This window comes from Bombus terrestris, chromosome 3 (assembly GCF_910591885.1).
Source record: "Bombus terrestris chromosome 3, iyBomTerr1.2, whole genome shotgun sequence".
NCBI classification, from domain to species: Eukaryota; Metazoa; Arthropoda; class Insecta; order Hymenoptera; family Apidae; genus Bombus; species Bombus terrestris.
The window spans coordinates 2,910,036-2,937,916 of NC_063271.1; the positions used below are offsets into that span (position 1 = coordinate 2,910,036).

A 27,881-nucleotide genomic window follows, 5' to 3' on the forward strand; every position below is an offset into this window, starting at 1 on the left:
GGACGAAAACACATTCGGTCGAACCATTGCCGAGTTCCGTTCTTTTCCACTAAATTAGCTAAATGGGGAAAATTGTTATTTTTTATATCCTCGTCCTTCCATCGAAATTAAATATCAGCAAGAAAAAAATTAAAATTCACGTCTTTTAACAAAAATCATTGATAATGGACCGAAGAGAAGGAGTTCTCGTTTACATTACGTTAGCTAACGAGCGAAAGTATCTCGTCGTTTATTTTTTCATCTCTTTCTTTCGTATTTCCTTTCATCGTATACTTCCGTGTCAAAATGAAACGTTTTCAACGCAAAAAAGTAAATTATCATACATAAATAAATTACCTGCGCTCTAGCAATACAAATCGTTGGCGAAGAAATTAAAAAGCAAAATTCCTCTAGACAAGCGAATAAATCTATCGTTAATAATCGTACCAATTTTTTTACTCTGAATCTAGTTCAAGAACAAACGAATATTTTCTTGACAAACACCCGGTACAAGTGTGCGCCGCAGTATGTAGACACATGTGACCAGTATGGGCTTTAAGCTACCGGTTTGTGTGCACGCAAAAAAGCGTGTGAATGCAGTCAACACGCTTAAAGAGAGCGAGAAATGTGTTGGTGCACGCGCGTTCTAGGCCTCGCCCATGCTAGAACGGCCGAACCAATTCGTCGAACCGCTGCAGCACCAACAGCCACTCTCATTCCTTTCGCTACGAGAATCGAATCGGTCTGCCACGACGACAAATGAACGCTTGGAGAACACGAAGAGGCTGTTTGTCGCGTCGTCGATTCGTGAGAACACGGGTGTTAAATGAAAAATCGCGATTCAGCGCGCGGATCGGGCGAGATGCGCGCGATGCATTATACATCGCTGCTTGAAAACTATCGTTCCAGCTGAAACGATTCCGCGAGGGAATTCCGATGAACTTGCGCTTCTATGCATCAAACAGCAAACATCAACTACGATCGGTAGAATTTATGTCTCAGAATATTCCACGTTTCAAAAGTTTTTGTACGTTTTATCGTACAAGTTGCTTTAGGAATGAAAGAACACGTGACTCAAACTTATACAAGTGAAAACTAAGCCAAACCCGATTCAAACGTAGACCTCAACATCGTAGAACGTTCGAGTTTTCACAGACTCTCGTAAGCTTTCGGGCACGAGTTGCTTGGAAAGAAGCAGCATACGTGAATCATTCGAGAAGAGCAATAAAGAGATGACGCAAGAACTTTTTCATCAGCCAGCAGATCGCTGCGAGAAGATCATAAAAGTTGAACAGTCGCTATCGTTTTAATCTTTCGGCGAGAAGATATTCGTCGAAATTCGTCATAACGAAACGACAACGAGCGCTCCTTCTTGCGTAGAAAACTGTGACAGGAAACGCAGATTCACCGGTATTTCCGCTAGTTGACTCTCGAGGTTAAAGCTTCTAATGACTGTTTACGCTTTATGCTGTTCACAATGAAGCCGTTAAGAGTCTCTCGTACAAAGCAAAGTAGAGAAATACGAACTTGGTTTCGTGGAAGACACGCGACCGGCTATCCTAGATCCTCTAGATCCCCGGTCGAATAATTGGCTCGTCTCAGAAGTGGTAATGCAGCGGTCAAAAATAGTAAAATCCAGCTAGAGGCGGATGACCTGCTTTCGGAACGCACATGTTTCTCGCAACAACGAGCTTCGTTCATCTTCGCCTTAATATCGCGTTCTTCTGCTTCCTCGCTGCGTTAACGATAGCCGTGAGATTAATAGCGCGAACAATACCGACGTGGAGAAGGCGATTATCTTTATGACAACGATTTCAACGTACAATTCTGGTACCACCGACATCTGCTACGCGTCAACCTGAATTTACGACCATTTTCTTCTCTTTTTTCTTAGTCAGACAGACAATTCGAATCTTCACGGAAAAATTATTTCAGAATACATCGTACGTACGTTCTACGTTGCAGGACAAGGTATGAATACGATATAGAAAAGAAAAATTAGAAAATTAGGATAAAAATATGCACCGGTTTGATGTAATTGTTTAATCAGTTGAATTCTCCACTCCTCGAAAACAGGACATTGTTACAGTCTGACTAAGCCTGTTGGAGCAACCGAGTACACAAGACTACAGTAGCCGAATTCACGACACGATGAGTGATATTCCGCGACGATTTCTGCCTTTGTGCATCGTCTACTCGAGCCCTTTCTATTCTAAGGCACTTGTTGATAAACCAATTCCGAGAGAAATGGATGGATTTTTTTCGAGATGCAGCTAGTGGAGCCACTTGTTTGGTTGTTCAAAGAGCGCAAAGTGGTGCTAATTCAGCCCTATTGTCGCGGTAGAGAGGCACACAGGATAGATCCTCTCTCTCCCTCTCTTACTCGCTCTTTCGCTCTGGGCCTGGGCTACGCATTCGAGAATAGACGTTCACTCGGTCTAAATTTGCATGACCCAATGAGGGGCCACTGATCTCCCATCGTCGAAAGTAAATTTCCTGGAACCGTCACTTCGTAACGTATTGCGCGCTGCATTACCCAATATATACATTCGAAAATAGATTTTTCGCGGTACAAGTACTCCTCGATGATACTTTCTAATTTTAGTCAACGTTACTCGACAGCCGACGGTGGAATTTCGTCGTAGAGGCACCGAGGACCTTGCTAATCGCTCTCGACCCATGTTCTCCCTCTCTCTCTCTCTCTCTCTCCCTTTCTCTCTCTGTCTCTGTCTCCCAAGCTATCGAAATTCGACGCTGCAAAAAGTCGAGACCCGAGAGGAGGCGATTTCGATTCGAAACGCGTCCCTGCAGAAAAAAGCTACCATAACTCTGCTGACTCGCGCCAAGTCAAGGTGATACCTGCCAGCAGACTGCATTAATTGTCGCTGGAATAACGATGGCAGGGAAAAAGAAGGATACACCCACTCGGTTCTCTAGGTCAGCAGGGTGATCTTCAGAGCGAAAAAGGCGAGATAAACGAGCTGTCGAGAAGGACGATTCGCGTGGGTGGTTGCGCGCGTGTCAGACGGCTTAACGCTCGGATTCTGCGCGAGCGAAGTACATTTGGCTCGCGATAATGCATTAGATTCTGCTCACTCTTTGCTCTTGCTTCCGTTCTTCCTTTCCTTCCATTTCTCTTTTTTCGTCTGTCCCGTGATTTATCGGACGATCGTTCAACGATCAATCGAAATTACACGCGCGCTATCGAACTCGTTGTAAGTACAATGTAAACGCGTTCGTCTTGCATTTTGTTTAAAAACGCGACAACCTTGATGTTAATCTACCGAATAATCGTTTCTCGGCAACGACGTTATGATCGTTCGTTTACCAAGTACACGCCTATTTGCAGATATTATCGTGTACGATCGATTCACGGGCGAATTCAAGGATAACTCACGGATGTTGAGATTAGTTACGATCTTAGATAACGAGTCGCGTCGATCCTTGCCGAGAACCTTCGTAATATACGAATTTACGAAATATACAGTGGCGGGCGATAAATTGTCAAACGTCAAAATACTTTTGTAAACCACCGCGCATATCTTGTGTATTTTATCCGCGGCAAGTCAACTTCCTGATGTTAACAGGTACACGGTCGAGGAAGCTACGAAAGTTTTCGCACCTCGGTGTCACTTCGGCGATTTACACCGTGCGCAGATCCTTGAATGGGCGATAAATTTCGCGTGTTTATGGTTCGAGATTTAGCATTTGCACCGCGGCCTTGCAGAAAAGAATGGTATACTGGCGGATAATCGTTTAGCATAATCGATTCGTCGCGTTCGTTAATCCGTGATCGATAAGCAGCAATTTTCTAAACGTTAAAAAGAACACGGCGAAGCGTAGAAACCGAGCGTTCGCGTAGCTCGCACGGTTAACCCACTGACACGGAATCCGCGTGGTTTTTTAGTTCGGCCGGCAAGGTCAGTTCCTGGATCTTTTCGAAATTGGAAAATCGCACGTTCTGTTCCGATCTATCGAAACTCGTTCTATCGTTCTGCGTGAATGAATATCCGGTTTCTCTGGCGGACGAGGCACGCTGCAAGAAATAATGCTAAAAACGTTTTCTACGTGGTTTCGCGACTCTTCTTGTTGTAATTTCGCAAGGTTCGACGGTCTACGGCGAGGCTTACAGTGGAAGAAAGCAACGCACGTTCGCGCGATACACGCATTTTTAATTATCTCTGCTGTTCCTCGATTAATCGTTTCAGCGGTCACATCGACCGACTGCATCTTGTTTCGTGGCAGTGACTTAATCGACTGGCTCGATTAAAATTCACTCGATGACTAATCTGTATAGGCGCGCTATTCTCTTTCACGATACGTATACAAAGAGACGCGTTCCGAAAATGGTATTGGAATCTTTGCTTACGACGAACGCGTTACCAAACGGTTCTGTAGACTCTCAAAGTTTTATCAAGCTTGATTCCACCGTACACCACGCATACGCATTTGAATCTCGCTCTTTTAAAGTACGCGACATAGAACCGCGATAATTGGGATTCTAATCCCAATCGTCGAATAATTTTAACCATTAGCTATTTTTTACAAAACAGTTTCGACTAATTTCTTTCGACAGTTTCTTTTATGATCGAAGGTACCCAATTACCAGAGTTTCTAAAACTGTAAGATTACATCGTAGCAGCAAAGTGAGGACCACGCTGCTCTTAGAGACCAACAGCCTATCAATAGCTACGAATTAACTTCCAATTCAATGTTCCGGAACTAGTAAAACTGTGTCGCCTGGGTCGAAACCACTATCCTACAAATCACACGAGCGACAATTCGCAAGTGTGCGCGAATCCGTACGGCTTGGGAATTAATTCGCCCTCGGTCGAGTCGGGGATCGCATCGGGAAAGCCTGTCAGGCCTGAAGACGTTGCTTGACGAACGCGTAACGATAATTAATCGTTTCTGCTGCGACATGCGTGCACTAGATCGAATCGTTGCTCGAATGCGCAAACACGCGAGAGAGAAGCCTACGACTGTAGATCGTCTAAATGTGAAATTTCTTATAAACGTAAAACACGTGAGTATTATTTTTGCAAATTCTCGCTTGTGATATATAAAAGAAAAAAAAAAGTGACGGCGGTGCATGATCCGCGACACGGTTAGGCGAGCGGAAAATCGTAAATGTTTCGGTGAACGAGGCGACGATTTAAGAAATTTCGAGGAAGATCAAGAAATAAAGTTAATATGACTTATGGCACGATAATTTCTGGCCTCCTTGCATCTTGGCCCGCGTACTATACTTTCACGATCGCCTTCTTACCGAAACAAACGGAGCACAACGCGATTTCGCAAACGAACGCGATCCTAGAGTCATAAAACCAGATCGGGAGAACTCGATGGAAATTTCGGAATAACGACAGCCGCGTTTGCACAACCGTCGGTCTCGCGAAAATGCTAAACGTTTCCACGAAAATTCGATCGAGTATTCGCTCGGTATTCCGTGACTGCGAGCCTCGTTGCTGCCTCTTGCCAAATCGTTCACGACGACGGGCAGAGAGATTCGCTGGAAAGGTGAAACGATCGAACGTTCGGTCTCGCTTTGGCGATTTTCAATTTTTCACTCCATAAAACCGTCCCAATTTTTATCACAACCCGGTACAGACCGGTGCATTTCCGGACAATGGCGCGCTCACACGATCGAGAAAATAAACATCGTGTACGATTAATCACACGGTCGACGTTGACAGACACGCAATTCCATAAATTAAAAGTACGAAATAGGACAAGCGACGATGTTGTAAACATTCTTTTGGAAAATCCTTCCTTCGAATTCCTATGGTTCGATTATATCGTTATTAATTTACAGCTACGCGCGGTTAAATAAATTACCGTAGAGATAAGTTGCGTGTTTTATCAAAAATTTCGCGTTAATTATACAGCTGGCCAATGGGATTGAGAAATTTACAAAAAGGAGTTTCCGTTTGACTTCGGAGAGGCTCGGTTTCATCGAGGAACGCGTGATTACCAACGATGAATATCTGATGCATTCGCGAAGTATTCGACGAGGGGGAAAAATGTGCTGGTATTTAGACGATAAACCTGGCATTCGGATGGCCTAACAACGTTTCACAAGAGAGAAACTATTCATACACGATGCAGATGTGTGCACGATTCTGGATTGTTTTATAATTAACGATAATCGTGTGTATACTTTCGATTCTATTTCACCGTTACCCGTTCACGATTCTTCCAAAAGTTACTCGTCGAAACTGTTCTTGAAAATTGTGCGTTTTATTTTGCGAACAACGAGGGCCACGTGGTTCGATTCGGTCGTTTTCACAAATTTTATATGTACTACGTATACATTGCAAGCGACGTGCATGGTGATAAAGCGGATAATATGCACGTAATGATACGTACTACGATAAGGATATTACGAGCAAGCTACATTTCTAAATAGAAAACGAACGTGCAGGCGCACATCGTAAGGAAAATATAATATTATACGCGAGAGAACTCGATACACGCGGCCAACAGACTGGTGACACGCAGAGGAATTAGAATACAGGGGTATACCGTTACGATAATGGTGAAAGTAGAGACACCCACTTGTTGAGCGTTTGCTGTTCCCCGATGCGTCACCACGTCAACCGCGAATTAGCATAGTTATCGTAATTTTGTGCCGATATCGACCACGTTTTAAACTCGTCAGCTTTAAAATGGTTCTCTCTCTCTCTCTAAATTTAGATGTCAACGTAGAAACGTCTCAGCGAACGTTTACATGAAACATATCCGACGATAACCTTTTTCGATCACGTTTTCATTGACAAGCTGTAACTTGCAGCGTTATCACTCGTCCACGGTAATCGAGTAATCGTCGAGCTGACTCATGGCGACAACAATTTTGAAGAAAGTGTCCGCTATGTCTGACCTCAGGACGAACGTCGTCCACGGTCGAGCCGTAATTAATACCGCAAGGTCGGCTTTCAATATCTCAGCGATTACCTGGATATTTCGTATATTTTTAAATTAATACTAGTATACCTTGATTCGTTCGCATAGAATGTGACTCCGTGTGATTGCGAATGCCGCTCAACAACTGGTACAGCTTCTTAATATTTTAATTGATGACCTTTCTACGTAGAGAAAGGCGGCATATACGGCCGTTGCTGGCGCATTTTATGCGAAAGACGAAATTTACGTCACGTAGAATTCGATGTTAATCGAGTGTGCAGTTTTCGGGCGCGATCAGCGATACATAACACGGTATTGTATTACAATTTAAGGAACGCCATCGCTGTCGCATGACGAGCCAGCGATGGCGACCGAAACGAAGGAAATTGCAATTAGCATCGGCGTTTGGCTCGGCTCGCCTTCCTCGATGCCTCGTCCGCCTACTTTTTCCACATCGATCGAATCCAAAAACGTGCTCGCGATCTACGAGGATATCGAAAGGATGTCAACGCCTTTGCGGAATCGAATTCGAGTTACATTCGCTCGCCTAATGTCTTCGTGCTTACGAGTGAAATCATCGGCGTTAAAAATCAAAAACGCGTGGGTCCTTCCTTGCCATATTTTGCAAAACGAAAAAGAGAAATTCCGTTTAAACTTTCGGCGACGTAGATGCGTTTCTAGCACCGGATACTTGTATCCAGGAAATCGGTCAAACTTCTGGCAAACGACGAATTAGCTAAGGCTGGGTCGATTCTCGTTACTTTCTCGAATGTATCACACGGCAAAACGAATATATCGCGAAGAGGAAACCAAGAGAAGAGAACGTACGAATCCATTTGGCTAACGGGTCTTCCGCCCAGGGGACTTTAAACTTTTAACGAGGATCGCATCTTCGCATTGACCTACAGTCGATGCCATTATCTCCGTGCATTTTCTATCGTCCATCGCGTCTTGTCACTGTATCATTTCCATAGAAGATAGCAGGTTGCAAACGGTTAACCGCTTCGTTTCGATAACGGTACGGCTGAAAGGCGAGCGCGAACGAAAGTCGCGTGCGCCACGTGAGAAATTCCGTGCACGATGTTATAATTCTTCGGGGGATACGACGAAACGTACAACGTACGTAAATAAGTACACGCTATAAAGGAGACAAGAGGCTTTATATAGCGACACAGAGACGTCGTAATTCATAAAACGAGCTAAACAAGGCGTGGTAGATGTTCAACGCAATTCCATGGAAATAACGTTCATCGGGCGAATTGCAAGGAAAAAAAGGTGGTGGCCATCGAGAGGCACGCGCGTATAGTATAGAGCTTAATAAATCTTTGGCTGGCACGTTGAGCCTAGAAGTTTTCGCAACGATCACGACCGACTGGTCTCCTGTCGTTACTCATCCTATTATGCGCCTCTTTTTGCCACGGTGAAAGGAGATCCTTAAAGATGTATCTAAGGTGATATTGTCTCGCAAGACGAATGCGCTTATGAGAGAATAGACGACGGATGGCTAATACGTTTTGTCAAACGTTCGCTATGAAAAGGTGAGAAAATAGAAAATATTTGGAATTTCCGCGTACCGAAGCGTGGTTCATCAAGGACGCGGATATCTTTTAGTCATCGGGACTCGATCAGCAGTGGTGAAAATCGATCGCGTTTTGTCGGATTTTTTCTTAATCCTCTACCCACGATATTCTCCTCGTTGATTATTCTTTCTCGCAGATTGGCAACGCCTACAGGAAGAACAAACAGATTGGTGAGGGGTTCCAAGTTCCCAAGAATGGAACGTGGTACTCGGTCGGCGATGAAAGTATAAAAAAAAAAGGTGAATTCATTAAGAGTGGTGTGATACAAAAGGGGGAAATCACTCAGTGCGTGTCGATTAACCGATGTGCATCCTGGTTACCTACGTCACCGCTCGTTACAACTATCTTTATACACATACGTACACTCCCCCGCTCAACTGCGATTCTTCCGAGATTTTAGATTTGAATTTTGTTCGATTTTGAAAAAAGTTCGTTTTTATCGATCGAGTCTCTCGGAAGCGAAATCGAACAACTCCGCTTCTTGTCGACTTATCATCTCGTTACATAAGAACACGATTAACGTTCGATCGCCAAGAACAAATGGCATATTTCCATAAGTTCATTTGTCGTCCGATATTATTAGATGTTCAATAAATTGCATCATAAATCGCATCGATAAGCTCCTCCTTTCTATAAATCGTTCGAAATGGAAAAAGAGGAAAGCCTTGTAAGATATAAGACAATATTACTGGAGAATCTTACAACGATATATCTTTAGACGCAATTACTGAAAACTGGTTTGCAAGTGGATTAGAAATTATTGTCACACCGTCGTAATACAGGTCTCGCTGATCTAATTAGTAATTTGCAATTACGCTGGCTATAGTTAGTTCGCGACCCGGACGAACGATCGTCGGTGCATTTATTACGCTTATAGCGTCGCGAGGCCAGTACGCTCGACGACTAATCGATAAGAACAGGTACTTACATTTGCGCATAATTTTGCGACGAAAACCGTATCACGTAATTAATGCGACAATCTTGTATAGCGTAACGTCGGCGTGCCAATTATACTTTATTAGCGAGCACGATTCTGTCGGTTAATCTGGACGGATAAACCGCGAATCAGACGAACGGAAGCTTCTCGACAAATTCGATAAAGTTCCTTCTTAATTAAAGTCTTTATTAACGCGTCCAAGTTCCACTAAGAAATTGCCGGTTCACGACTCTTTTTACCTTTCAATTTTTTCATCGATAATCCATTCTATCTGAGCTTCAAAAATTCTTTACAACGTAAGATTTGGCTCCCAATTACGACTATTAACGATAGCAGTGGCACGAACGAAAGATGGTTCGCGACGATCTCGAACTTTGGTAACGAGTCGCGCGTCCTAACAGAGAACTTTTATCTGGAAATTTTGTCCGAATTCGACGCAAGTCCGCGAGCGTATCGCGCGCGGAATATGCGTACGGCTGTCACGTGGAGCGGAGGGAAGGAATTTCTTGAAAGGTTATCGGGTGAACGAGAACTAGAGGGCTTTACGACCGAGTGAAATAATGTAGAACGGGGTGACAACGCACGCGAGGCGATAAATCCTAGCTCGACACGAACCACTGCGTCGATGCCATTTTTGTTTTCTCACGTGGACTGAACCGCGATCAAACGCAATCTCCATTCTGCTTCCGTTTCTATAGTTCTTTCTTTTTCCCTTTTCATTCATAAATTGCCAAGTTGCTGCGTAAATTACAAAATTGAAAGAACAAAAGGCGCAATTTACGTCGCGTAAACACTTTGAAATTTCACTAGCGTCTGATTCATTTTTTGTAATGCGCGTTCAGTTTCTTTCACGAGCCACTCCATTAGATCGTCGCAGATATAAATCTTTGGCGTTTCGATCGAATACAAAGTTTTCTCGCGGATTATCGTCCATCTCGATGAATTGTGCACAGGCGAATAACCGCAGCTCTATTTTCGTAAGCACCGATAATCGATTGACGGCTTTCCTCCATCGATACTATTCGACATTCCAAGTTCTTTGGCGGATATTATCGTATTACTTCGCGCCACGCCGTGTACTATGGCCGACTTAATACGTAGACCGGGGATAAGCAAATGCCCGTAGCAATTACTCACTCAACTTGAACCGCGATCGCTTGTAGATCGATAACAAAGGTTACACGAACGCTTGATCCACTATTATTATGTTATTATTACAATCTGGCTGGCACTCCGGCACGAGCAAAAGCCACATCAGCACTGTATTTACCTGTAGGAAGATACGAGCTGCGGGTAGATGCATTGTATCAAGATCTCAAAAATTAATTTCCTTCTAATTGCGAAGCAACCGTTCATTTTCCGTCCTTATCGCCGTCTCGAATGATAGAGCGAGATCGAAACGACTTCTATTCGTTTCGATCGAATAGAAATATCGCGTTGAGTGAAACTTCGAGTCGTGCGTGTAATACGTAAAACGCACGAAAGTATAAATAATACTACGTTTATAAAATTTCTACTTCTTTCCGACCGTGCATGTGTTACTACGCTGAAGAAGTTATTACCACCGAACCACAAGCTGAATCGCGAGATTTCCTCGATTTCTTACCAGCGTGTGAAATCTCTTTGACTCTCGAGCGATTATCGTTTGTTGTTATCGACATGAAATAGCGTGTGGACGATCTAACTTTGAATTCCAACGCCGTATACCTTCTTGGTTCGCGATGACAAGGTCGAAAGTTGGACAGCTTGGTCGCGTCGATGAATATGCGTATCGATATGATCGAAGGTATGCACGGTGTAACCATATTAGCGAACAGTCGATATATTGTACGCACGAGCCGATATACGTGTGTATATTAACTAATATGCAAGATCGCTTTGGTCAGGGACGCACGCGTATCGTTCCATCCAATCAGAACACAGATTCGATTCTCGATCTTCATCGCGAGGAAATTAATTCGTGCCGATACGTGACGATAATTTTATCATTCCTGCGGCGAACGCGATTACGCAAGATTACGCGTATTTCAATTCCGAAAGCCCAATTACACGAGCAGCGTACGCGAAAAAGAAAAACTCGCAAATATCTGGAAGTTGGTTCGTCATCGGTTAGACCGAACGATTTCCCACGAACGTGAAAACAGATATGTATAGCCGGACACGAATCTGCGAGCTTGTAATAGGAGAAACGTGCCTGGTATACCAGTGGATAATGGGAAATCGCGGAGTTAATAAGTCAACGCTAATTATACGCAATAGCGCGAAGATAACTACTGCTCCGCTTGGATTTATGATTTCGACGAGGAAGGCTCCTCGAGGCACATGGTCGAAGAGTAAAATAAAGGATAAGAGAAAAAGAAACGAATCGACCGGAGAGGATATCGATTTGTGTTCGATAAACACGACTGAAAATTAATTTCTCCTACGGCGATTCTAGTCAATGCGTATTACGTATACGATTCACGAACAGCTTCGTCAGCTTGAACCATAAATTACCGGTGGAGTCGATTAAAACGTCTGACGAGTAGGAAAGCCGCTTTATCTCGACTCCATTGACGAGCGACCAAACCGATGATGATTCCACGCACAATGCCAGTCGCATTTGCATAAAAACGTCTCGTGTAACCGCGTAACGTCCGACGAAACCTTCCAAGTCCTTGGTAGGTAAGCAAAGGAAAACAAAACAACAAACTTTCCTGGTGCTTCCTCGGTTTATCCAAAAAGTTTCGACGGATTTTTCGCGGAAACACTCGACTGTGAGTCCGACTCTATTTCTACGGATCTAAGCTAGAATTAGAAAGAACATTCAGGGCGATCGATGGTTTCTCGGAAGATTGACGCGCGTTTCAACTGGTTGGATACAAATCACACGGTGTACAGACGTACGTCTGAAACGATGCAGGAAAGGTTTATGGAAGACACGCATGAAACTAAACACGTATAGATTACGTAACGCGTGGTAAATTTAGAAGATCGAGCCGATAAAACGGACACAGCGTGATTTTCTGCGCGAGCGACCAACACACGATGCATCGGCGCTCGATTAGTGGAACGGATGGCACGACACACTACTAAATGGATTTGCATAAAAATGTCTACAACGACTGCATAATGCGGCTGCAGTTTGCCTCGAGAGACCTTGACGTCGCGATACCTTCCTGACATCGACAGATACGCGAAAGCTGCACACGTGCCTACACACTTTTCTATGCCTCTCTTCTTCGACCCTGACGCAGATCCAAAAACGAGAATCTCCGGCTGTTTCGAATCGCGATCTCTCTTGTCGAAGATGCGATGGAATTCCAGGGAAATTCATTCTCACGTGTAATTTCACACGCGAGATAAGAGACGATCCTGCACGAACGGTGCGATTATGGAAAAATTCTCACCGATTTTTTGATCGATCAAGCGTAAACAATACCGACGCTATTACCGATCTCTCACAACCACGGTTGCGAACTCGTCATCCGAGAATATCGAGACGTACTCGAGAAGAACGAGCAATTTCTACCGCTTCATCTGCGGAATCAACGCGTCGCGTACGACGGATAACAAACAATCGATTCGACCGATAGGATACGCGAGCCAAACGACGATCAAGTCCATGTTTTCCCAATTTCGTAGAGAAACTTAAACGATCAACGTTTGATCTTCGAAAAGCAAATGACCTATTTCCACGAGTTTGCTTATCGCAAGAACGCGACATAAATAACATCAAGTTCCACGTTGAATAGAAAGACTAGAATGTAACATCATCGCTTTTTTCTGCTTCGCAGTTTATGAATCAGTGTGACTTCCGAACGAGTCACGCGTGTTACGAGTATAAGATGGAAATTCATAAGCTGGTATCGATGGATATTAACGCGGGTATCGGTAGCAAGATCGAAGCAAGATTGGATCGATCGATTATCAGTAGAATATCAAACAATCGTCGATCACATCGTAATCGCTTGTCGTAGGGTTAACGGAACCGCGGTGAACGATCAAAGTGATCGTTTAAAGCAGTGCACGAGGATCGACTGGCAATTTTCCCGTGACAACGCGTACACCTCGACCGATTTCGTGAACCAATGCCACCTGGATACGCCATTTTGAAAGTTAGCGCTTTTTAAATGCGACCTACGTAACGTATCGGAAATAGACACCGACCGGTGTACCACGAAACCGCAAGAAAAGTTGCCAGCTTCTCGAGACTCGCAGCGGATAACGTGCGCTCGCGGTTGGGATCTGCTTTGAACCGTATTCGATCCGTCTTCCAGTTGCTCCAGTACTGGTATTCGTTCCACTATACCAATGGCGATGGCCTTGACGTGTTTCTTGCCTTTGACGCGCTCGTATCTCTCAACATGGAGAGAGATTGACAACTGCTTCGACAAATCGGTGCCGACCGCGTTCCTAACTGCCTCCTGTGTGTTCTTCGATGCCATCGATCGATCGATCGATCGATCGATCGAGACACCATTCATAGACCACATGTTCCACCATACGAACGCGACATCACACTGATACAGTTTTTCCTTGGATCGTTTCTTCGTGTAAATATTCGCTTTAACATCGGTACGATGCGCCTGGCTATTTTCAACACCTATTCGATCTTTTTCGGCGGTCAAACACCGAAAATATCTTCGGCTGACCTTCTTCGTTCCCTGCAGACAACGTTTGTCATTTCTTAGAATCCATAGTATTCTTATTTTGCACCGAATGAGAAATCGAGCGGAAATTTTCGTATTCGAATATAACCTCATCGTGCCGAATACAGGTTACCGTCTTTAGAGAGTATCGCTTTCACAAATCCGTTGTCTTTTCTCAATTGTAAGTCGATGCAAAAGATGTCCATCGCGGATCATCGCTATAGCGACAATGGCGTGTACCTCTGCTACCGTGCTACGCTCTTTCTTCCCAAAATTTCATTCGAAAACTTTCGTAAAGCCTGCGTGATGTATCCTTTATTTATACGCTTGTATTGTGCAACTATACTTTCATGCGCAATAAATAATGGAACGATTGGTACCAACCATTGATAAATTACAAAAGTCAAACATTTTCTCAATTTTAATGCACCTTGCAGTATGTCTAATTGTAAGCTTCTAATCGTAAAAAGATATCAATCGCACGAGTACTTGTGCGATTCAGCGTACAGCGATACAACGGAATCACGCGCACGAAACGAATAAATAACGACATAATTCGTTTGTTCATGCGACAAAGAATTCGATGGACCGTTTAAGACCGTCTAATCGCTATTACGATGTTCTTTTTTTCTGCGTGCAGTAGGTGATAAACATGCAACACGATCTACGATCGGTGTCCGTTACGATAAATGCATCTGTTCACCGGGAAGTAAATTATTAAATGTTCGCCACGCCTCGAGTTCCGCGCGAAGCGCATACGAATCACGTTCCGTGGAATTTACATATTAGGTCGTTTCGCGTAGTCATTACCTGAAAGTCAGACAGAGGAATATATCGTCGTACCTTCTAGTATTCTCGGGCCGCGGTGGAATTATTTTTAATTGAACCGGCAAAAAATGGAAAATAAAATACGATCGCGATATTTCATTGTCGGTATCGTAGGATCGTGAAGAAGTTGAGCATAAAAGACAACCGTAACGCGTATTCATTCGGATTCCACGTAAATAGTACGTCGCCGATAATAAATCGTTGAATCAACGAGAAAGAGCTAACGAAGCGAAGCTACGCGAGTCTTTCATAAATGGATTAATTCAAAGTGAAACACGATTGGTGGAATTCATCCTCCTCCATCGAGCTTGTTTAGAAAAAAGACTGTTGAATATTTATGCTTTCGCGCTGATGTCTTATTTATCAACGCGATCGAATTCCATTTGTACAAATACCAAGCAACGTTACACGCGATTCCGCTTGCGGACGATACCTTGCATTTCCTATTTTTTCGCAAACAAGCGGTTTTAAAATTCGATATTACGATTCAATACTTCGTTTGTACAACGCGCATCTTGCTACTAACATACCGCGACTCTGTTCTTCCAAACTGTTCCGAGGACAAACGGTTTATCCGACCAGAGTTCGTATATTAGAAGAATCCACCTGTTACTATCTATTATGTTTCGTTCACATAATAGAAATTTACATTCTAATAATTAGATTCAATCGGTAGGAGTTCGACTAATCAGATGTTAACTAATACGTTGATTTATCGATAAATGAAGTTGAACCGTATATCTTGAAAGAGATAATCGCGTGTTGTTCTTTCCTTCCTTGTCTATATTTTCAAGAAGAAAAAATATACACCGAATCTCATAGTTGAAAACGGTTTCGTAACGGATCGGTGTCGAAACAGTTTTATTAAGAAAGGGTCACTGTATGCGAAACATCGTTCAACGATCACGATCCTCGTTAAATGCGTTAACAAAATATTCGCCTACGCGAGAGACGCTCGATTCCTCGATGCATATCTATGAGCTTTCGTCCGGCTAAATAAATCCGCAATGGTTCGTTTGTCTTTGCTAAACAATTTCAACGATGCAAAGGTTCGACGGAAACGAGGTCAACGAATAGAGCGAGCTCTCGCACCGTTCCGAGCGGTGCATTGGAAATTATGCTCTCACCTGCCCGAGGGCGGCTATCGAAACACGATGTCGATGATAAATCGACCGCATCGACGTCTCGATAATAATAATTCACGCGATCGTTACGTGCCCGGTTATTTTCTTCGTTAACGTTCGCGATCAATGGAAAAATCGAATCATCGTTCCGAATGCGTGCTCTATGCGGCTTCTCCATAGAAAAAGGTCGACGTCGTACGTATTTTTCTTTTTTTTCTGCCAGACGTTCTCGTTTCGACGTGTCTGCCAGGAAACGCTGCTATTCATTTGCCTTTTGAAATCGCATTGATTCCTTGACGCAGTTGGAAAGAGCGTGTTGTTTGGCCGTTTCGAAGAATTCGCGGATCGAAAGCTAAGAAAGAAACGATTCGAGTTAAACTTTTTGCCATCTATTCTGCGAGAAACTATCGGTCTTTTTCGATAACGAGTTCCTTCAAGTAGCTTCTAGACGCTCGCGGAGTGTTTAATTTCTCGTCTGTTCTCGCCTCTCGGACGAGTTTCGTCAAGACCGTAGCAAACAACGACCAAACTACGCTACGTTTGTTAAACGAGACAGATGGAGACGAACGTTCCAGTAAAATTGAAAATTACTTCGATGTACGAGCTGTAACGTTGCTTTATCGAGAGACAGAAACTGTTTCTTTGCGACCTTTAGTCGTGAAATTTGTAGTTCCTCGCAAGTGTGAACGAGGCTAAACGCGAGAACCATCGCGAGTTAATGACCATCGCCGGTTAATGACCGTCACGATCAGACGTCTATAATGGTAATAATACAGAAACCGATAGCGCAACGTCCCAAATGATTACACGATTACTCGTTAATAACGCTTTTTCTTCATCTTCTTTCCTTTTTCTTTTTCTAATGCTCGGCGATTTTCGAAGGATTATCTTCTCTGAAAGCGTGGGACAGACTTTGGAGCGTGTTCGTCGTTCGAACGTAGTCGCGATTGTTTCTGTGCCAGCGCGAATCGACCGTTCGTAGTACGTACGTGCGTGCGTGTATGCAAGCGAGTTGCAAAATCACGAATGCACCAGGAGTGCAGAACGCGGTACAGTGAATAGTTTCAGCAAAGATAAAGAACTTGGAATAAAGCGTGGAAGGACAGAGTTTCCAAAAAGAAGTAGAACTCTGTCTGTGAATCTGTCGTCGGCCGTTCGGTTGCGCTTTCGAGATTTCAACTCTGTTTCGGGGAGAGAGGCGGACTGCGGTATATACGTATGTCGGCATTGCGACATCGCTAATGCATCGCGAGTACAGAATGTAGCCGTGGATGCACTGCAAAATTACGAGAATAGCGAACAACGGCTGGAATTCCCTTCTGCTTATGGAAGTGTTCGAAACGGAGCGACTTAAATCCTCGTGAGAAGGGGAAGGAGGAAAACGTAGGAAAAATATGTAGATGCGAAGAGATTCACGCGGTACGTTGAACCGAATCGGACGTGAGACAAATGAATCAATGAAGACGACGCGGTCGAGCGTCTAATTGGCGTAGACAACAATCGCACTGTATTAATGAACGCAACCTTTCGACGAGAAGGAGAGGCAAAAGAATCGACAATACGCGAATAATAAACTAGCTGGTACTTTCTAAGACGCGTTTTCTTTTTTATATTGGCTTGGTCGGAAAGTTTAGTAACGTGTTTGATAGTCGATGATTAATGGAATGTGTTTGATACAAGCGAGGAAGATACGGTTAAACGAGAAGTTGGATATCGAAAGAAATTGACGAGAAATATCCGGAAGTGATTAATTACGGTGATCTCGTTTTTCAATAAGATAATGTTTCTCTCACGGTCGATGGATCTCTCTGGACCGATAAACAGCATGCGAAATATACGCAGTCATAACAGGAGTATAGTTAGCCATCGTTTAATCCGACTTTTATGGAACTTTTCCAGTTACGAGGCAATAGGCTTGTAGTTTGCGTATCGATCAAGAACAGGCATGCTGAATCATAACGTTCGTTCGTCTTTTTCTTTCTTTCAATTTCATCCATTATCTAAGTTAATCTAATAGTATTTTCAGCCTTATAATAATCCGAATACCTATACGCAAATAACCTAATAGAAGAACCAGTTTGCCGCCTGAGATTCTGTTTGTTGTACGTTTTACTTGAATAAAGCCGATCGGTTTTTAATTATAAATCGGAGATTAGGTCTTTTCGCGCGAAGATCCAACGAATGGAACGACGATTCGCAAGAGGACCATTCCTGACAGGAAAGCACGCGCGTATACCGATCGTCGACTGGTTGCGAAATTCCTAATGTACTCGACGCACTGACACGCGTAGCCAGTACACGCGTGCAGAATCTTCTCGCATGGACTCACGGACCGAAGGACGTTTGCCCGTCATCCAAACAATGCAACCAGAGATACATCGGGAATATGGACGTCTCGGATTGCCGCGTTTTCTCGCACGAAGCTCTTCGAATGGTGTCGTGCAAACGCTTTGAACGCGCGTCCGCGATCTCGACGACACCTCCAAGGCTTCTACATCTTTCGCGCCTCTTCCATTCTTATCTGTCGCGTTGTTCTGTTCCCATCCTTCGCGCACTCGAGTTTCGCAACGCAGCCTCTTCATTAACCGCTTCGAGCGCCCTTAGAAAACCGCGGCCTCCTTTTTCACCATTTTTCTCGCCGTGCTACTTCTCCCTTTTACGAGATGCTTGGGAATCTTCGTGAAACAGATCTCCAAGATTATATATTTTATTTGCATAAAATGGAGGAACGTGGCAGAGTTACGATAAACGCAATTTTACTTTCACATATTTTCGAAACGTTAGATATTTTTCGTTAGCCCCTTCACAGCCAAATCCGTTCTTTGGCTCGTGGCGAGGAAATTATGTTTGACGAGAAATCGGTAACAGAAATACGTTCTTTTTTACTTTACGCTTAATTTACCCGGTTTAAAGACGTACCTGTGATAAAACAAATAAACGATCGATTCGAATGAAACTGTGAAAGATTCGAGAAACGCGAGGAACATAAATAATCTGCAAACGATTTTATCCAACTGAACAACAGTATCCGTGTTACTGACACAAAGTTCGGTTTCGCAATAAAATCGGTACATGTGCGAGACTAATATCTCGTTGACTACGGATTTTCTCGATCATCCAAGAAAACGACAATTGCATGACCCGAATTCGACGCAACTACGTATCTGGAAATAATTTATTCTTCGAAAATTTTCTAAATTCGCATTCTCGAAAAACGAAACGCTACGATCAATAACAGCAGAGTTGATACGACAGATTTCTACTGAAAATATCGCTGTATAGAATTCACGACGTATTATATCCGTCACGTGAACCGTGAGAGTGTAGGAGAACGCGTGTATCACTGCGTGATTTATCATTTTATCAACGCGGGGCGTATATCGGGCGTAAAACTGTCAGAATCGAATATATATATATACCGTAATACGGTGCTGAAACAAAACCAGGAGAAAGAGGGGAGAAAAAAGTGCTGGGAAGAACAATGAGACACCTCTATGGGTACCGTTTCCGATTCGTTCCCCAATTCAAGCCGAACGATAAAAAACGTATCGCGAGGCTCGTGATTTACGGTGGACCTGGTCGACTGCTAACGGTACGAGTCTCTGGGATCGTTTCGAAAGAAAACAAATGGCGGTGTATCCCTTTTACTTTGGATCTTATTTCGGAATCGCGTTAAAAGTGTAACAGCATATGCATACGAAACGAATATGAACCTGAGTGTTTGCGTAGTAGCATAAACGATTTGAACAAACACGGACGCGTACATGATATATAAATAATTGAAAATTAAGCAAACTTGTATCAAAGTATCGCGAATAAGCGAAAAGTAACTGACAAACGTAGATGATAGGCGCGCGAAGCTTTTTAACTTTGGCAAACTAGGACAAACTCACGACAACTCGAAGATTCCAGCGAAAGTTCATACTCTAATCTGCTTTTCCTCTAAACTCGTATCGTTATTGGAAAAATTTCAAACGTCCGACGAAACTACGATTGGAAAGGGTTGCACGATGACTGGTAGAGACACAGGGAAGTATCTCAGAAAGAATGTTCTCAGATCTTTTAGAAGCCTAGAGTAGCGAAAGAACTAGGCCTGGATATAAACGACCCGGTTTACTCGCGTAGTATGAAAAGATATGTTTATCTACGGAGGCTGTATAAAGAGTGCAACGTGATTCAGCAAAAAGTAGACCATCCATCAAGAGCCGTGTAAAAGTTGCCGTGGCATCGTAGTGCCAGTAAGATTAACGCGAAACATTGTAATCATAACTAAAATAAAAAAAAAGAAAATAGGAAGATATATATCCGATACTTTTTGTAGCCACTTGTATATTCCACTTAGCCAAACCGACAGATCCTACGTCTAAAGAAAAGGCTAATAATTCGCATCGTTTACCGTACAGAAAGTTCGTCGCATCGATACACCAAGTATCGCTTTACTAACTATGGAAACCATGAAACGAGAAAGATCAGAGAGTGCCGGAAGGATAGCTCGGAAGATCGTTCATCCTGCCATGTAAATCCACGCGATATCTAACATCGATGCATTATATACGTTTCCCAAGATCCAACGGTGCGCGGTTAGATCAGAAACGTACAAGCTTAGATCTCCTTAAATCAAGTATTTTCTGATATTTCTACTCGCAGAGCTCGAACACACGAACCGGGAAGCCGAAAGCGGAGAGTCACGAGGAAAGTGAGCGTTCTCGATGCCGGAAGACCGAGACGAGCTGTTTTCGCGATCGTGGATCGCGCGCGCCGCTTCTGAGTATGTAAATGCGCGTTATATCTGGCATCGCGCGAGTATTACACTCCTTAGCTAGAGCACTAGCAACTGGCTCGCGTTTGTCCCGGGTATTGTGTGACTGCGCTCAGATTAGAGACACACGAGGCTCGCATTCCTCGCCGACCGATCGAAAGTAGCCAAGCAACGGCCACGCATCGCAGCCGCGAACAATTAATCGTGCAAGATGGAAAACACAACTAACGTGCACGCAGGAATGCGCGTGATGCGCGTAACATCGACAATCAGGTCCGTGATTGCGCTACACGGGAATCAAATTAGCATCGAGCAGCATCGCCATTAGAGTCCGGATGGGAGAACTATGGAGAACGATAGGCGTATTTGCCGATCTATCTAGGACCCTCCCTAACTCTTCTGTCTTTTTGCTTCTCTTCTTCCTCCGTAGGATTAGTCCTTTTCCTCGGATAGTTTCAAAGCATTGGTCAGTTAATAAACTTTCAGGTGTCCTTTCTAGTCACATAGTCGAATTATTACGAAATTTGGATTTATTTTGTAACTTTGCGATTTATCCTAATTGTTCAGTGAACCGTAGCTAACATTAGAAAATTAAAACTAAAAATTCGCTTCTCGTAATTTTCTTTCAGAAATTTCGTCACGAAATTTGAAGTTTCCTTGGAACGTTGAATTTCGTTGAAATTATGATACATTTCGTTTGAGATGCGTGCCATTAGAGACGGCTGCCCTGCAGCGAATAATCCAGAGAGAAGCACGTGTGTTTGCAGTGCATGTGGCGCGCGTTACGCGCATAAACCAACCCCTGCTTGTGCAGCCGCGTGTTTACCACGTCCGAGCGCTCTGCCGAGCAAGATAAACGCGTGGCTGGCACGCAAATGCGGAAAGCCGTCGAATCAATCGCGGCATTGTTCGCGACGCGGTGATAGGAAATAGACCAACAGAAACTGACTTAATGGACACCCCCGCTTTTTCGTTCCGTACGTCTAATCGCGAAGCAGAAAGAGAGTGGAGAGCGTGAGACGCGTCTCCTCGACGTTAGGTGAACGGATCGGATTTTTTGGCGACGCTATGCCGTATCAGGGCTCCACGGCTTTATAACACGGCTCGTCGCGTCGGTGTGTTTCACAAATTTATCGAGTATCGAGCGTGCGAACCGAAACGAGTTTCACGAACAACTTCAACCCGCACCGATCTAACGAACGTTCGATTATGGAGTTCTATTAAAATTCCCAGTACAGACATACGCATTGAACGATAATGAACGCAAAATTTACGAGTATACCGATAACACGATGCAGGCTGACCTTGGCCATCCTAAACCACGGAAATTCGAAGGCTCGTCGAGTCGATGCGCGGCCACCAGTACCTCCAATGGTTGCATGATTAACCTTAATCCAGACTCCGACGAAGAATGGTTGACGTACGAAAAACTCACGGAGATAGTTTTTCTTCGTTCCAAGGCGAAATCGGCCGATCATCGACCTACGTTCTTACGTAACAATCAAGCTAAATCTGTGGACGTTATACGACATCAGTCGGCGAAATTAACGAAGAACAAGAGCATTGTTGTGAAAAATGCGGCTCAACCGGTTGTTTTCGATAAACGGGCCGATGGAGATAAGGCTATTGAGAATGTTTCGCCACTGCCGTTGAGAGCGAGCCTTTTCCCTCGTGTCTCGCCCTATGTTCTTTTCCAAAGTCACGATCATATACCCAAAAAACTGCCGAAAGACTTTGCTCGACTTCTTAAATGGAAATTTACCACATCCATGCCCAGGATTTTAATCAAAATTTTAATCAGCTCTGGATATCAAGTGGTACATAAAGGGACAGACTGGTCTGGTGTTTGGAACTTATCCAGTAAAGACACGGCGAGGTATCAACGTATGAAAAGCTTTCAAAAGGTACGAATTAAGTGAGAAGATTTTTAGAGGAAAAGAAAGATCTATATAGTTCGTAGTAAATCTGTAAATACATACTTCTAGCGAAATAGTTGAATCGTTATGTTCAAAGTTCTTTAACAGACATTATAACGACGAATTGAAACATAGCTAATATTAGAAAAGTGGAACTAAAATTACCGATATAATTTACTCGATTCCAATGAAATTTATGTTAACAATCAGATGAACAACATACCAGGATCTGAAAATGTAGGCAACAAGGACCTGTTATGGACGCACTTGAATAGAATGTCGCGAAAGTTCGGCCCTCAGGAATATAACTTTATGCCAAGAACGTACGTATTGCCGAAGGAGATACAGAAATTCGAAAGCATGTGGAGCAAACACGGTATGGGTACCACGTGGATAATTAAACCGCCGTCAGCGGGTCGTGGCCAGGGTATCAAGATTGTTAATCAATGGTGGGAGATACCAAAGTGGCATTCGGTAATCATTCAACGATACATCACCAGACCGAAACTCATTAACGGCTTGAAATTCGATCTGCGAATTTACGTTCTCCTAACAAGCATTAACCCGATGAGAATTTATGTGTACAAAGAGGGCTTGGTTCGTTTCGCCTCGGTCAGGTAATTCGACGACCCTAACTTACTCGATATTTCATCGATTTTCACGATAATGATCAGAACCTGATTTCGTTTCGTGATTTACATAAGCGTTGCGAACAGCGAGAAGTAGATTTATTCGAGTCGATTAAACTTCGACGTCTTAAAATTTAATTTACCGTTTTACTTGGAACAATCAAATTTACATATTACGAGATACTCGGCTTTAATTACATTAGCTTTAACACATCGATCAACATCGATCTATAACAAATAATCGATCATTTTGAAACGTGGATCGTTCAAAAATGATTCATAAGCAAATTATAGTTTGATCCAAGTATCCTATTCGCTTAAATAATTCTACTTTATCCTATACTCTGTTAAAACGATAGTAAATATGTAGATACGTTCGTGGAGCAAATCTAAGCGACAAATACATGCACCTAACCAACAGCAGCGTGAACAAACAAAATCCAGCGTACGTAGTAAACGATGGAGTGAATTCGTTCAAAGGACACAAATGGTCCTTCGCGAGTTTATGGTCGTATCTGAAGCAGGAAAGGGTGGACGTCGCTGACCTATGGTCCCGGATCAAGGATATCATCGTTAAGACTTTCATATCCGTGGAATCGAGCATGAACGCGACTATTTTACAGAGTCTGGTCTCGAGTTACACCTGTTACGAATTGTACGGGTTCGACGTACTTCTCGACGAGGGTTTAAGACCGTGGTTACTCGAAGTGAACATTCTACCGTCGCTGCAGACAGACTCGCTACTCGATATCGCTATTAAGGTACTTATGATTTAAATGGATGTTCGCCGGCTAACTGGAAATTAACGTCTACCATCGCGATGCTAACTTTCCCACAATAAAGAATTAGACTCGTGGATAATTATATTCAAACGCGATCGTATACTACGTGTACGCTTTTGTCCATAAGTGATCGGACACTTTTTGAAATATGTGAAAAAATTGTCAATACGAGCTTTAATAAAATAAAATAGGGTATATATCATAGTTTTCAAAATAAGCGTAATCGAAGGGTGTATCCTAATGCTCGTGGTTGGTAGCGTGGTTTCTTCGCATTTGTCACCAGTTAATTTCGAACTTTCGAATTCCTCCGCAATGATGCACGAAAACCGCGCGATAAATTATTTATGGTCAGGTCGATTGAGTCACGCGTGTCATAAGCAGCGATTAATAACATCGTGTGGCTATGATTTTTATTATTTTTCAGGGCCCTCTGGTGAAAGACGTGTTGAACGTGGCTGGCTACCAAATCCCCAAGAACGAGCAAATTTCGAGCAACGGTGTTTGCAATAAAAAGTACGACTCGATCGCCCATAATTACAGATTGTACAGCACGGCCTTGAACCTTCATGAGAAAATGAAACAGAACGAAATCAACGCGATGCAGACTCGCGACGAGTACCTGGATGGAATCCTGCAGAATTTGACGAGGGACGACCTGAGGCAGCTGATCCGCTACGAGGACGAGCTCAGTCAAGCCGATAACTTTGAGAAACTATTCCCTACCAAGGATTCTTATTTGTATTTCAAATTCTTCGAGGTCGAAAGATACTACGATCGATTACTGGACGCCTGGGAATATCGTTACTCCGATAACAGAAAGGAAGGAATTCGTAGATTGCAACGACATTGCGAAACGATGCAGCACTTAGATCAAGCCACCGATTGAGCACAAGTTTTGTCGCTCGTTCGTGCTTCGGTATGGAAATGATCGTGTTAATACGCCACTGAAATCGCTTCAACTCTAATTAAAATAGTTCACACGGAGCAAGGTCACTGGCGTGACGCGTGTACTTTCTTACGTAACGTACACGCCTATTCCTAAGTATATTCGTAAGGGTATTTTCTAATTTCTTATAAAATCGTTTAAATTACGAAGCGAATGATTAACCGATCGCGAGTCTGAACTCGGGCAAGCTAACGCTGAATATATGAATTCTTTATTTATGCTAATTTATGTTAACAGATAATAATAGTCAAAGGCTTCGATAATTCCCTTGTCATTTCCAAGTTCAATCTCGCTTTCTACGAGTGTCCTTAAAAAAATATAACAGCGAAGGAGAAGATAGAATAGGCCAATTCCGATTACGTAATTTTGTTTTGAAACATTCCTTCGTTCATATTCCCAGGAATTACGTCGAGTTTATATTTTCTTGCTTATCGCGTATTCTGCACGGCCGGATAAGTACACGGCTACTGTTTCTCGATGGACGATTAACACGCTAATCGCGACTACTTTGATCGTAGATTATTTTGTCTTCGAAGACATCGGATGTCAAAGGAATTCGAGAAATCCGACGAAACCTTACGCCAGTTAATCCACCTTAGTCGAGGATTACGCAACACCATAACCGCAAGGTACTGTAAGTCGTTTTAACTATATCGGTCACGTTGACGTCATTCATTCGCCGTTTACAACTTCTACTGAATAGGAGTATCCGTTTCCACGAAGAACTTCCTTTATCGAATTACGCGTAACTCAATTTCCCTTTCGAAATAGTAGCGCTTTGAATTTTGCTCTTAAGATGACGCGATCAAATGACGAAACGACAAGTACTTGATACATCGCCGCTCGAAATTATTCGACTTCTTCCTTGTTTTTATATGCATCTTGTTACGTTCGAGTCTCGTGTCTCACGATGAATCGACTTTCTTTACACAGATGGGTAACTTTGAAATAATCTTATCATTTCGTCCATTGTCTAAGCGCTGCTGTCGTATAGTCAAGTTAATTTACCCATGATGATAATTTGTAGAGAGATTATGCAGCCAAAATTACACGGTTGCGCAAATACTTTGTAGCCAAGTCCGCCTCGGGTAAATAAAGAAACGCGCAATGTGTCATTTAAATGGAACGAGAGTCACGCCGAGAAAAAACTAGTTTAAATTGAATAATATTCGCGTTGCACAAGCAGCCGCATTAAGGATAATTTGCGAGGATGCTAAACATTTATACGCGAATGATTATTTATAACAAAAACTAGGCAACGTTCTATGTTTTGGTTCGTAGCTTTCAAGTTGCCTGCATACGTCGATGGCCAGTTTCACAACAACGCTCCAATGCATGCTTTATCCACATGCAAATGGCAAAAGCATACTATTCTTGTTGCCGGTCATACGCTGAAAAACGTGTTCATAGGAGTTTTTCCACTCACCGTGTAGGAACTTTGACCCTTAATTACAGACTAGTCGTCTTTCAGACGAATAAATTTCTATTTCATTAACGCGATTCAGCGGGGAATGTTGAAAACTGCAACGTTCGAATATCTTCCATAGCGAACGATTTAGCTAAACAAGTATACGTGTATCGCCTGACGAATGATAATAATTAGACTTCGATTCGATACTGATATTCGTATTACGTCAATTTCTGTACAGCACGCTAACGTAATAAGTACGTGGAGCTAGCGAATGATCTCAGAGGCTACCGATCTGTAATTAAGAAACCAAGCTAATATCTGGTCGATACTTCGAAAAAGCAATTGTACAACGCGATGGAATTCGTCGACTCGTGATTATTCGATGGAACGCATTTAGCGCGGTCGCGTTGGCAATAATTTCGATCGGTAACGTGCTCGTCATTTCGCTCGAAGGTGACGTAAGTGGCCACCAGTGAAAGCTCTCCGCGGGCTTCGGAAACGTGAATCACTTCCTGAAAATTCCGTAGACGCGGCATCCAGCGGTTTTCAGTTCATTCAGACGAGTGTTCTCTCGAATCGGCCCGGCTGCTCGTCACATGCAACCTACTTTTCTCCTCGGCGACTGCACGTGAGCATCGCGCTTTAACGCGCTGCTATTTTATCTGTCTCGCGCGTTACGCATACCAACTTATCAACGACGCAAGTCACTGGCTCCGCTGACTTTTTACTCGACCAAGGCGGAAAGCAGCTCGAACTTTCCTTCGTTAATCCGTCTACGTAATTATTCTATGCGATTCTAACTCGACCACGGCTTAAAATATCGAACAACGGCCAAAGATTATTATCGTGTCGGAAACGAAATAGGTTTCGGAACGATAGATGGGAAAACATCTTAAAGTGCAAAGATATATCGCTATGCGAGAGAATAGACGCGAGAATGGAACCCTAAAAGCTATTAAACGTTAAAAGGTACCGGCTTTATTGACTCTCGTAAACGTTTCGCTGCAAATCCTTGGAAATACAAGCGAGAATTTTTACAGCGTTTTTCTTAGAGTTGCTGTCGCGTTCAAGAATTTCGGTAGGTTCCACTAATCCTTAACGACGCTCTTATCGACGCTGTTTATCCCAATTTGTGTAACTTTGGTACTTTTTCAGCTTTCCGATACCTGTGAGGCGTTTTAGTCTGGAAAACACAGATAGAAACTCTAGAGTGAAACGACGACTAGATAAACGGTGTTGGGTCTAGTTTTAGAAATATCCGAATTTGCCAGACGCGATACGATCGACCAGAATTATCCGTCTGCGGTCGTATTTCATTTCTCTCGCTCTTAATACGTAAAATTGATTCTTTCGCGTCGATGTTTTATTTATTCAATTACGAATAGCCTTTGAATCGAACTTATCGGATATAAATTAGTCATAATGAGACGTTCGATGTAACTTGAATCGCAAAGAG

The 27,881-nt window shown here is 43.2% G+C and overlaps 2 protein-coding genes across 3 annotated transcripts in view; one reads left to right on the top strand and one right to left on the bottom strand.

The window, feature by feature from the left end:
* The window catches only part of LOC100649165 (rho GTPase-activating protein 20), a 182,380-nt gene that overhangs the window by 147,206 nt on the left and 7,293 nt on the right, over positions 1-27,881 (bottom strand). The gene's annotated exons all lie outside the window — the stretch shown is intronic.
* LOC105667155 (tubulin monoglutamylase TTLL4-like) lies at positions 21,818-25,421 on the top strand. The gene is made up of 4 exons (XM_012320889.3): positions 21,818-22,645; positions 22,868-23,274; positions 23,657-24,047; positions 24,493-25,421. The coding sequence occupies exons 1-4, from the start codon at positions 22,034-22,036 to the stop codon at positions 24,952-24,954; spliced, it is 1,872 nt and encodes a 623-aa protein (XP_012176279.2). The 5' UTR covers positions 21,818-22,033; the 3' UTR covers positions 24,955-25,421.